Source organism: Chiloscyllium plagiosum, chromosome 6 (assembly GCF_004010195.1).
Source record: "Chiloscyllium plagiosum isolate BGI_BamShark_2017 chromosome 6, ASM401019v2, whole genome shotgun sequence".
NCBI classification, from domain to species: Eukaryota; Metazoa; Chordata; class Chondrichthyes; order Orectolobiformes; family Hemiscylliidae; genus Chiloscyllium; species Chiloscyllium plagiosum.
This window is the reverse complement of record NC_057715.1, coordinates 95699409-95711698: the sequence shown is the minus strand read 5'-3', so window position 1 is coordinate 95711698 and position 12290 is coordinate 95699409. Positions and strand designations below refer to the sequence as shown.

The 12290-nt window shown below is 39.3% G+C and overlaps 1 protein-coding gene across 5 annotated transcripts in view; it reads right to left on the bottom strand.

Moving 5' to 3' along the window:
• LOC122550843 (F-BAR and double SH3 domains protein 2-like) overlaps nt 1-7375 on the bottom strand; it is a 229516-nt gene extending 222141 nt beyond the window's left edge. For 4 of the 5 annotated variants that reach the window (XM_043692169.1, XM_043692170.1, XM_043692172.1 and 1 more), the window contains exons 1-2: nt 6861-7375; nt 5950-6047 (exon numbers count right to left, since the gene is read on the bottom strand). In XM_043692169.1, coding sequence (XP_043548104.1) covers nt 5950-6047; nt 6861-6881 — 119 coding nt within the window. In that variant the 5' untranslated portion in view covers nt 6882-7375. Of the gene's footprint in view, nt 1-5949; nt 6048-6559; nt 6615-6860 lie in introns of those variants that run through there. The other variant, XM_043692171.1, reaches the window with a different exon arrangement.
• Nucleotides 7376-12290: the final 4915 nt, after the last annotated feature.

Here is a 12290-nt window from a genome sequence, read left to right as displayed (position 1 = left end):
GCCAAACAAAGACATGCATGTGGATTCCTAGAAGCATGGTATTCCAACCGGAACTCTATCAACAAACACATCGAGTTAGACCCCATCTACCACCTCCTGAGAAAAGGAACAGAAAGTTACTTCACCACAGGAAATAACATCACCACTGGCAATGCCATCACCAACCCAATGAAACTCAAACATATATATCGAAAGCATGAATTTGCAGCATTGCTTCGCTTGAGGCCCACTGAAGATGTTACCTAGTAGGTCTAGAAATGAACCTTCCGGCTCAGTGAGCAAACCTACATCCAAAACCTCAACCTGAGCTACAAATCTTCTCAAAACTCGCTAATACCAATTATGTTTTAGAACAAATCTTACGCCGTTTAACACTAAGAGTTTAGAGTGATAACCATCCTTTCAATTGTCCACACTTAGTCAATACATGCTCAATAGTTTTACATTCCTAAACACAGCACTGAATCAGCCTCACTGAAAAGGCAGTATTTGCAGACCTTTTCCCTTAATCATGAGATTAAACATAGAGTGCACTGACAAATCGATGTTCACTTTCATTATCAACTTCTCTGAAAATTAAGCAATCCACGCCAACCACAGGAGAACTTGGATAAGATCCAAGCTTGGCTGAAAATATTTGTCACCCAAGTGATGATCTTGAACAAGAGATCCTCCTCCTAATTATATATACATGACATGTTCCATGTAGATCAATTAAATGCATCACAAACAAAATATACAAAATCAGCAAAAGTGTGGATGCTGAAAATCTGGGAACCCCCCCCCCCCCAGAAAATGCTTGGAATATTCAGCAGCTCAAGGAGCATCCACATTCAGAGCAACAAAATTAACAATTAAGATTGGTGTTCTTTTCCAAGAATGTATATTAAAAATGTATATCGCTGTTTATGTTGCAACTTATTGAGCAAGTTGTAATACCAAATATAAATGACACCTCCTCCTCCTTTGAAAAAGATCTCAAGAATCTTGCATTGATATTTATATACTGATTTGCTTTCAAAAATTAACCAATAGTGTAGTCACGCTGTACAATGATTTTCAAATTTTCATTCTGTTGAACAGACTTTTGAAGAGGAAGGAAGGCAAAAAAGGATAGTGGTTCCATGTACAAATTTTCCCATAAACCGAATTCAAAGTATTGTATAGATAATGGGGAACACTAAATAACAGACTCATATTTTCCCCACAGGAAAGGAGAAAACTTTCAGGTTGGGAAAATTATTTCAATGGTCTGAAAAATTCAATCATTTAAATAACACAAAATGTTCATCAAGATTTGATTTTGTCAATATACAAACGTTTATTTTTATCAACAAAAATTACAAAGAAATAAGCCATTTAGGCCAACAGTCAATGCCAGCATTAATTTCTATACAAGGAAATATTTCTAATCCCATTTGTCCAACTATATCTCTCATTCCTTCAGACACCTAGCGAATCCAGTCTTAGATGACGACCTATTTCCTGCCTCAATCACTAGCCCTGGAAGTGAATTCCACAGTTTCACAAATGACACTGCCCTTACTTTTTGGTCCAAATGTCTTACAGTCAATTACATACCTTTGATACATCTTGTTACTTCAATTATGGTCTGCTTCTTACTCCCTGCATACCTTCTTTCATAATTTTAAAACTATTACATTGTTTCAATGTTAGGGGCATTCTATCAAAGAAAATACAGCTTTTTCAGTCTTTCTTCATATTTGCATTCTATGCCAGCAGATATTATGAAACACAATATTACACAAAGTACGCTTACTGAGTTCTTAAAATTTTATATGAGCTCATCATCTTTGGGCTATTATAATATATGCATCAAGACTGGCAATTTAACTGATTTCTAGATTTTAATAGGTGAACAACCTGAGGTGTTAAACACCAGAGGGTAAAAACTGGCTAGACAGTTAATGCATGTATCTTTTCAGGTAGTTTTATTTCTGCTTATACATCACAAAACTAACTCCACTTATCACTTGTCCCCAATATATACACAGACTCATTCAAGTTCTCACCCAACTGTCCCATCATTAAGATGTAACCATCTCTTGTTCCATATGGTCTCAGTCATATTAAAAATAAAATACTGTGGATGCTGGAAATCTGAAACAAACACAAAGTGCTGACAAAACTTAGCAGGTCTGGCCAGAGGCCACAGGAACTCAAAAATCTGGAGGTGCAATGCACATAAAGGCTGAGTCTCAAAGCAGACTGAAGGGAAAATAAGGTTACCCCCACTATGTCAATTATTTTTAAAAGTTGGCCATACAAAAAAAAACAGAGTCATGACCAAGCATTTGGATAAAGATGACTTAGATTGATCCATGCCATCAAGATTGTCTTTAGGTAAGATGAAGATATGATAAATATAATTTTGGTGAAGATTGTGTTTGTTGAAACTGGGTCACTTGGGAGTGGCTGTTGGAATAGAATTTGTAGTTAAATCCTCAAAGTGAAGGAGCTGGAATTCTCTGATGAAGTTGAAAATCTTTCAACAATTTTTATGGCTGAAATTAGTGCCACATATGTTTTGTGGGCTGGTGAGAAGTTGGAGAGATCTAGCTTTGCTGCAACTGCTATATTATGTTATTTATAGAATATATTATGACAATTTTTCTGATAAGTCATATTTAAACTCTTGACTTTGGTTTAATTGTTAAAGAGCAAGTTAGAAAAAATAAAATCTTCTGCATGATTTTCTCACAGAGGTTAAGTAAATTTAGTTATTTCTTTGTTAATCTCTACAAGGATCACTACAATATGCATAGCGAATATAATTCAACAGCTTCTCAGACCACTATGAAGGATCCCAAAAGCAGTAGCCTAACAACAGTACATCAAGTGGGGGTTCCACAAAAGACACACTGATAGTTATTTATTGTCACAAAAGCAGGTGGAATTTAATTCTATTCTCATCTTACTCTTTTACTCCAAAACAAAAACTTGTCCCCTGTAAAGCGAATGGAAGAGGTTCCAAATATTTCTCATGATAACTAACTAAAGTAGAAAAGCCATTACTCATAGCTTCAACAAGCCTGTTAGTTTAGATGAAGAATGTGCAGAGTTGGGAAATGGGGAATGGCACTAGGAGAATTGCTCATTGACAAGCACGATTGACTGAACTGCCTCACTTCCATCTTGTTGTAACTATTCTGAAAATCTAAACATTATTGAAAAGAAAAAGGGAAACTGTAGCTTTAAAATGACAGTGAATTATGACAGGTTCTATGACAACATGGGAAAAGCATGGAGATGCCATTCTGAACGCCAGATATAATCTGTTCCTACATTAATAAAAGCACTTTACAGTGAAGCTCAATAAATCCACTAAAATTGATTAAAACATTCTTTTCCCTTTCAAAAAATAAGGGAAAAAAATGAGAATAAAAAGGGACTAAAATCAGGATTCCTGCAAAGAGGGTACTACTTTGAAAACTGAACTTTATTTTTAAAAAAATTATGTAGCCTCAATGTGAGCACACTATAATTACAAACAGATATTTATGTTATAGGTCTGAAAATATAATTTCATAACTGTTGATAAGCCAACTCAAAAACAAAAAGCAAAGAACCTACTCCTGAAGAAGGGCTTATGCCCGAAACGTCGGTTCTCCTGCTCCTTGAATGCTGCCTGACCTGCTGCGCTTTTCCAGCAACACATTTTTCAGCTCTGATCTCCAGCATCTGCAGTCCTCGCTTTCTCCTTCTACATTACAACATGACTAAACTTCAAAAGTACTTAAACCCAGGGTCATGAAAAGCATGATATGAATACATAATGCATTTTTTTAAATGAAAAGAAAATCTATTTATTGGACATGTGTCACTGAAAACTAAAATCTATATCTGAAATATAAATGTTAGTTCTTTAAATACACTCCAAATACTTTAAATTAGTTACCAACTTTCAGGTACAGTATCTCAAATCCTCTGCTCTTTAGTACTGAGACTGTGCCAGATTTCGAATATTTCCAGATTTCAGGTGAGGTGACTGAGGTCATTTAAGTCAACCCAGGTTCCTGATTTGGGTTGCTTGGAGCATTGGATGGAATGGTGAGCAAAGCAAGTAATTAGTCTGGGATCAGGCCAATGTAGGGCCTAAACAAAATGGTACATTATTTTACTCAATCAGAATTGTTGCATGGAAGTTTTAAAACAAAAGACCTTTCCACAAGTCAAAACTGCACCAAAATCAATGGTGAGCTGAAAATGTGTTGCTGGAACAGCGCAGCAGGTCAGGCAGCATCCAGGGAACAGGAGAATCGACGTTTCGGGCATAAGCCCTTCTTCAGGCTTATGCCCAAAACGTCGATTCTCCTGTTCCCTGGATGCTGCCTGACCTGCTGCGCTGTTCCAGCAACACATTTTCAGCTCTGATCTCCAGCATCTGCAGACCTCACTTTCTCCCCAAAATCAATGGTGCCTTGCATCAAGAAAAATTACACTGATAATAAAAAAGACATAATAAGGAAGTGTTCAAAGGTGTTCCAACAGCTTCCTCCAAACCCATGACTTCTACCACAAAGAGGAGGAGGACAGCAGATGCATTGGAACAGCAACATTTGCAAGGTCCTCTCCCAGTCACCATCCTGGCTTGAAAATATATCGTTGCATCTTCACAAGGTCAAAATCCTGTACGTCCTTTCCTAACAGTGGTGTCCCCTGTAAGGACTGCAGCATTCCAAGGCAGCAGTTTACCATCCCTTTCTCAATTGCAATTAGGGACAGGCACTTCGCCAGTGGCAGGCACATTGCCACGGACATCTACATCCCATGAATAAATCAAAGAAAGGAAGAGCATCTAGTTCCTTTTCAAGAAAAGATGTTGTTGTTTACTCAGTGAGGTGGGAGAAAAAAAATAAAGTACTATATTTGCATTTTAAAACACTGTGGTTTGCTGAAAGGAATACTCGAAATTTGCAAAGTGTGAGAACTCCAATCTCTAGTTTCTGTCATAATGAACACAATAAATTGGTTTTACCCAAATTTCATCTACCTTTTAATTCGCTTGAATGCAAGATTTAGAATTGTTCATTTTCATTATATAATCTGGTGAATGTATTATTTCCAGTTTACCCAAATGATTGTAAACAACTATTGACTCAAACCAACTCAATAATCACAACATTAAGTTATAGTACAACATGAAGTGTTTTTAAGACATCTGTCATTTCATAATACATATGCAGATTTCATCAAGTAATTTATCGTGCAGCTCAAACTACATTATGATTAAAACAAGCATACATTGACAAATAAATGCAAAATAACTCAATGCCCTACAGTTAAATGCAGAGTAATAATTTAAAATAAAAGGGACCAAAAATGTTTAAAATGATCACTGATTCATTACATTGAGTTTTAAAGAAAGAGTACAGATTTTTTTGGAGCAAATGCAAATGTGCTATGCAACAAGGACAGTGAACTATCGTTTTAATACTGCCACCCACATGCAGGGCAAAACTAGAACTGCAGTATTTGCTTTCCTGCTTATGTTTACGCAGTGCACATATTAGTAACAGTCATAGTGTCACAAAAGGAAACTTAAAACTCACTGATTAATTCTTTTCCAGGCCATAATGTAAAGTAATAGTCTATACAATAGTCAAAAGTCATCTCAAGGTACAATTGATACAGGAACTCCAAAGTAAATGGAATTGTCAACACCTGTGAATTTTCTCACATGTTTAATGCAATTCAACACAAGTACTCTCTTTCAGGTGAGGAGGAAATGAATACATTTCAGAGAAGTAGTACATTTACAAACATGTTTTTTAATCTTATAATGAGAATAACATACTTGTGGTATTTTCAGTCTGGCACATCTTTATTATTCAGTTTGGCCAAAACAAGGAGGAAATTATTTAATACTTCCACAATTCAGGATCTTCTTGTTCTGTTCCAGTCAGACAAAAAATTTGGAAATCCTACCTCAAATCTTCCAGTAAATCACACTCTCCCTGATGCTTCGCCTGAAGTTTAGTCATTTGGTCAGCATGGATGTTTTTCAGTTCTTGAGTAACTTTCACCTTTGATTAAAAAGAAATATACAGTTGGCTGAAAAAATAATGAATGTATACAGACAAAATGATTTCCAACTAAGCCCACCAGTTTACTCAAGATAATGCAAAATAAGTACAAGAAAGTCGGAATGTTTTCAGTGTCATTTTGAGCTAATTTCCCCAGAAGCAGCACAAACTCAACATCTGTGACAGGCAAAATATGTCATAAATCATGTAAATAGCGCGAAACATTTCATGTAGAACATTTAAAGCAGCAACAATTGCCAATTTAATCAACTTCAGACAATTCGTGCAATTTTAGCCAAAAAAGTCACTGATTTAAAGATAATTATTCTACCCACTTCCCCTAAAGCGTCATTCCTTGAAATGTCGACTCCGATTTCAAGCAATTAAAAGGAGCAAAATCGTGTACAGTTTGGTCTTTACTTCAGTGCACTTCATGTAAACGTCGAAGAGAAACATATTTTCACATAAAAATAAACCACTCTAGGAGGAGAAAAAAACAACATCTCTCCCACCTTTCACATGTAAATATCTCAACAATCCCACTGATTCCGAACCCAATCGTACTACTGCATACTTGCCATTCCGGCACAAACACCAGAGAGAGAGAAATCATGTTCACGAAAAAGGATTCATAAAGCAACTCAAAGCAAATTGGCACGTCGTTAAATTCAAAACATAAATTGGGGAGGGAGAAATTCCGTTTTTAAATCTGAACACTGGAAACATTGTATTTCCAACACCTCCTCCCCACCCCCCCGATCGAATACGACATTTCAACACACAGCGAATAAAGATGTCGTTTTGGGAGCTCACCTTTCTCGGAGGAGGCTGCATGTCGAAGAGCTGACGGGAATCATAAATCCAACGTTGGGAGGATGGAAAGGGGGGGGGGGGGGAATGCCAAGAAAGCTGCCTTGCCACCCGCCGATGTAAAGGAGGAATGAGTGGTTAGAGAAGGGAAGAGAGAAAGGGAAACAAAAAAAAGGAAACTGCGGTACGATGGGGGGTCCTGGTCTTTTTACTCAGAGACGGGGGGGGGCACGGTGAGAGAAAGACACTGATCTTGAGTCTTTGCTGAGAGTCACTGGAGCACCGCCATGATATCTATTCCCCCCCTCCCTCTCTCAAACACACACCAACAGACTCAATGTGTGTGTGTGTGTGAGAGAGAGAGACACACAGAGGCAAAAAAAAACCGGAGGAGGTGGGGAGGGAAGGAGGCGGTGGAACATTAACCAGCAAACAGACGCCGCTTCATGGATCCGCCGCCCAACAGCGACTTACAGCGGCTGCTACCGGCACCGAAGCGGCGAGAACAAGACCAAGGAGGAAGAAAATGTCTTCGTGTCATTGGCGTCAAAGCGCTCGAGCGGTATGGGAGGGGGGAGGGGCCCTATCAGTGACGCCAGGCCTCGGCCGTCGCCAGGGGCAACCCCGGGGAGGTGGGAAGCAATCGAGCTGGGTCGTATCGATGTCTCGATCGGTTCGACGCTCGCAGTGAGAGGGAGCCCGCCCCTGAAATAACACGGGCCCGCTGAGGTAAAGCCAGTGAAATTACCGCCTCAGTGTCACACCAGAATAAATGTGTGAACGCCGGTTTAGGGAAAACAGAATGTATTGGCATAGCCCCTTTCATCAGGTACCCGCTACCTGTCTTCACCTGTCCCCACTTCACATACCTGTTCCCGCCACCCTCTTTACCTGCAACCCCCCACACCTACCCTGAAGAAGGGTTACACCTGAAACGTTAAAAATCACACAACATCAGGTTATAGTCCAACAGGTTTAATTGGAAGCACAAGCTTTCGGAGCGCTGCTCCTTCATCAGATGGTTGTCAACTCCAAATCATGACCTGAAACGTTGACTTCTTCACCTACTGATGCTTGCCTGGCTTGCAGTTTCTTCCAGCCTCCTTCCTGTCTACTTTGGATTCCAGCATCTGCAGTTTGTTTTGCCAGCAAATATCTCTAAGCACATTAGGGAATCGCCAGTGTCCTGTAGGAGGAAACAGGGCAGCCAATTTGCACACAGGAAACTTCCGCAGTTAGCGAATAGTGATATTGTAATTTTTAAAAGTAGCTGGGAAAAGCTCAGCAGGACTGGCAGCATCTGTCAAGTGAAATCAGGGTTAGTGTTGTGATTCCTCAGAACTTGAGGGTCACCGAATAGAAACGTTAACTTTGATTCCTCTTCACAGACGCTGCCAGACCTGCTGAGCTTTTCCAGAAACTTCTGTTGTTTCTGATTCACAGCAACTGCAGTTCTTTCATTTTTTAAATAAAGTTGATTAAGGGATAAATATTACTCAGGACACTGAGTTAAATTCTGGATTAGTGGTGCTGGAAGAGCACAGCAGTTCAGGCAGCATTTGAGGAGCAGTAAAATCGACGTTTCGGGCAAAAGCCCTTCATCAGGAATACAGGCAGAGAGCCTGAAGGGTCTGCAAGTCTTCAATCCCTTGATTGAAGAATGACTAATAAGGGTTGAAACTTTCAGCTAGGGTCTTCGAGTGACTGAACTGGTGGATTGTTGACTACAGGTCTCCCAACAGATTGGGCAGGATATCACATGAGATAATATGTCCCAAACTACAGGATTTACTTACCTCTGTGTTCCAAATCTGCAGCAACCTTTCCTCATCATTAAGATATTTGAACTCAAAAGTTGGTGCTGTTTGACAAACAAGTAACAATTTAAAATGGCTTGTAGTAAGCTCCTCTCTGATTAATGTGAATGATGTCAAGCTTCTAGAACAGCTTCAGAGTGCTCCCTTGGAATGCTGGACATTTGAGAATTGAGGAAATGGAAACTGATGAAGGCGATGCTTTTTCAGCCATTGGACATCGTGTCCAGTCTGTCACAGTTGGTTTTGAAGTCTTGCTGAATGCTTATAAGGCTGGCTTCAAGAAGGACATTGGTATTTGCTCAGAAACAGAAACAACCTGACTCAAAATGTTAACTCTGTTTGACTGTCTACAACTGCTGCCAGACCTATTGAATTTCTCCAACACTTTCTGTTTTTGTTTCAGGTTTCCAACATCCGTAGTTCTTTGCTTATATATTAGCATTTGTTAAACTGACCTCCCATGGAATCAGGGGATTGTGGAGAGTCACTGCTGGTGAAATTTCTCTTCTGTGTTGCTAATACTGCAGTACAGGGGCATGGTGACAGCAACTGCTTGGTACACTGGGACTTTTGTTGAGTTGTGGAGATCTTTATTATTATATTCTCATTTACATGGTTGTAGAATGTTGAGCCAGTGTTAGATTTGCTTGTGATCTACTGTTGAGAGAGGTGCCTGCTAAAGTAGGGAAGTGCTGAACATATTTCAGACTATCATCTTCAACGTATACTGGAGGTGGCATATTTAACTAATCAGGTCTGAATTGCCAATATTCAACCCAGGCCAAGTCTCTTGTATGCAGTATTGAAGAGATTAAAATTGATTTGTAAATCTAGTGCAGCGTGACAGCAACAATGCAATCATCTGCACACTAGGTTATATATGTCTATGGAACACCATTTAGTGTTTGTATTTAGGCAATATATTATATTCACACCAGAGGACAATTGTTCTTTGGCGAGATGAATAACGGCTGTCAGATAGATTGTAAATAGAATACAAGTTACCACATAGCCTTGCCCGACACTGGTCACGATTTAGAAAAGATCTGTTTCCGATTTCCATTCAACATTTGCAGTCATCATGAAGCAATTACAGGATTATGATACATTCCATGGATTTCTAAATCTTTGTAGAACAGTCCACAGACCCTCACAATTTACTGAATCGAACACTTTGGTCAGGTTGGTGAGTGCAATAAAGAATTCCTGGTGCTGTTTTCAACATTTTTCTTATATTTATGTGGCAACAAAGACCTTGTCAGAAATTATTCTGGAAGATCTGAAGCTACTTTGTGTCACTGACAGTATTTCCAAAGCTACCCTAAATAAGCAATTCAGTAGAATCTCTGCCAGGACTTTTCCTGCTATGATCAACAGAGAAATACCTTGATAGCTTCCATCTATGCGTGGGTTTCCTCCGGGTGCTCCGGTTTCCTCCCACATCACAAAGATGTGCAGGGTCAGGTGAATTGGCCACACTAAATTGCCCGTAGTGCTAGGTAAGGGGTAAATGTAGGGGTATGGGTGGGTTTCGCTTCGGCGGGTCGGTGTGGATTTGTTGGGCCGAAGGGCCTGTTTCCACACTGTAATCGAATCTAATCGAATCTAATCTATTTCCCTTCTTGGAGGTAGTTACAGTTGTCACATTCCTGAAAGTGCGAAGTTGGTTTTCCTCCAAATCTGCATATTGAAAGCCTGGAGTCTTGATACGAGCAAACGTCCACTGACCTCAGCTGGAATACCTTTGATGCTGCAGGCTTAGTTATTTATTGAAGTGTTTGATTATTTCTTGCAGTTCTCCCATCGATGGTGGACTCTTCATGGATTCTACCACACGGTAATGGGGCATAACCTGGAGAGTATCAGTCACTATTTGAGATATTGTTGGAAATATTCATTCTGGCATTGATGAATGGCAATGTCACACTTAAGAAGATGGACATCATCCTGTGAGTGAGAGTAATTTAACTAGGTCTATTGATGTCCCTGGTTACTTAAAAAAAAGTGTTATGATCGTCAGTATTTTGTTTGATTTTTCAGGCTTTCTGATGTCTCTACTTGTTTTTCTTTTACATTCTGGGTTTGTTCTTGGGCATGAGCACCTTCAGCTTTTCAAATGCTGTCTTAACTTGAGGTCTTGGATTGCTCTGCTCAAGAAGACTGCTCATTTTAGTTGCAAGAGGTTACATATTTCTGCAATTCCTTCGCAATTATGTTGGAACTTCAAACTTGATTTTTTTTTTAACCTTAAGTCTTGGCGTGCTCAGGACCCAAAGACTTAGAAGCAAAAGTGCTACCAGCAGAACCACAGTTATTACTACTCAGGTGTTGAAATGGGACATTTTCTATCAGAGGAATAAACAATGAAATGTTCCTCATCAAGCATGAATCTAAATGAGGTGAAGGAACAAAATCAAAGATCACTAAAAGCAAATAATCGGTTAACATAGCCAGGAAAAATTAAAATACAGCACTGTGATTCATTCTATAGTGGAATAGAATTCAAAAACAGGCATTATTTTAAACTTACATACAGCATTGGTAAGACCCCACTTAAGCACATAATTCTAGTCTCTATATTGCAAAGCATTCAGGAGCACTGGACCCAGTTTATGTAATGATGGCAGAATTGAGAAAGAGTCCAACTGTTAGTAAAGACCAAATCATCATGGGGCTCAGAAGACTAAGAGATGATCTGACAAATGTTTTTGAAATTTATAAAGGCATTCAATAGTGAAGATATTTCTTGCATCTGCACCGATTCCAGAACTATGGGAAATAAATATAAGATAGTCACTAATAAATTAAGAAATAATTCCAAAGAAAATTATACTATATGGGGGTGGTTGAGTCTAGTAGGGTAAATACACTGAAGAATCTAGCTCCATACCTGAAGTGAAAAGGAATATAAGAGAGTGAAATAAAGAAAAGGCGAGGTTTTCACAGAGTTAGGATGAGTTAATACCTTTTCCAACAGATGGGAAAGGCATGGCTCTCACAGATGGGAAACCCAAACTCCAGCTTCTAAAACGACTGGAGTGAAGTTCAACAGAACCTAGGAGAGTTTCTAACTTCTTTCTGGATTAGTGGTGCTGGAAGAGCACAGCAGTTCAGGCAGCATCCAAGGAGCTTCGAAATCAACGTTTCGGGGAAGGGCTTTTGCCCGAAACGTCGATTTCGAAGCTCCTTGGATGCTGCCTGAACCGCTGTGCTCTTCCAGCACCACTAATCCAGAATCTGGTTTCCAGCATCTGCAGTCATTGTTTTTACCTCGTAGAGATTTCTAACTACCTTGCCTTGGAACTCACCCTCCAATGAGGCCACCTAAGACCTGTGGTCCATGAACACTATTCCTGGGCAAAAATTGAATCTAATAGGGCCCATTAAACCCAGTTACGACTGACAAATTGTATCAGTAACAAAATGCAACCCCTCACATTTATATTGCAGTTTTCACGCATCTGGGGAAGTACCAAGGGAGTAGCCTCATGTAGAACATAGACATCACCATAAATCTGTGTAGCTGAATGGCCTCTTACAAAACTGCAAATTCTTTGTAAAATCCAGACGTTTCTTCAGTGTTCAATGTACATTTTGGATGAAAACCTTAAGTGAA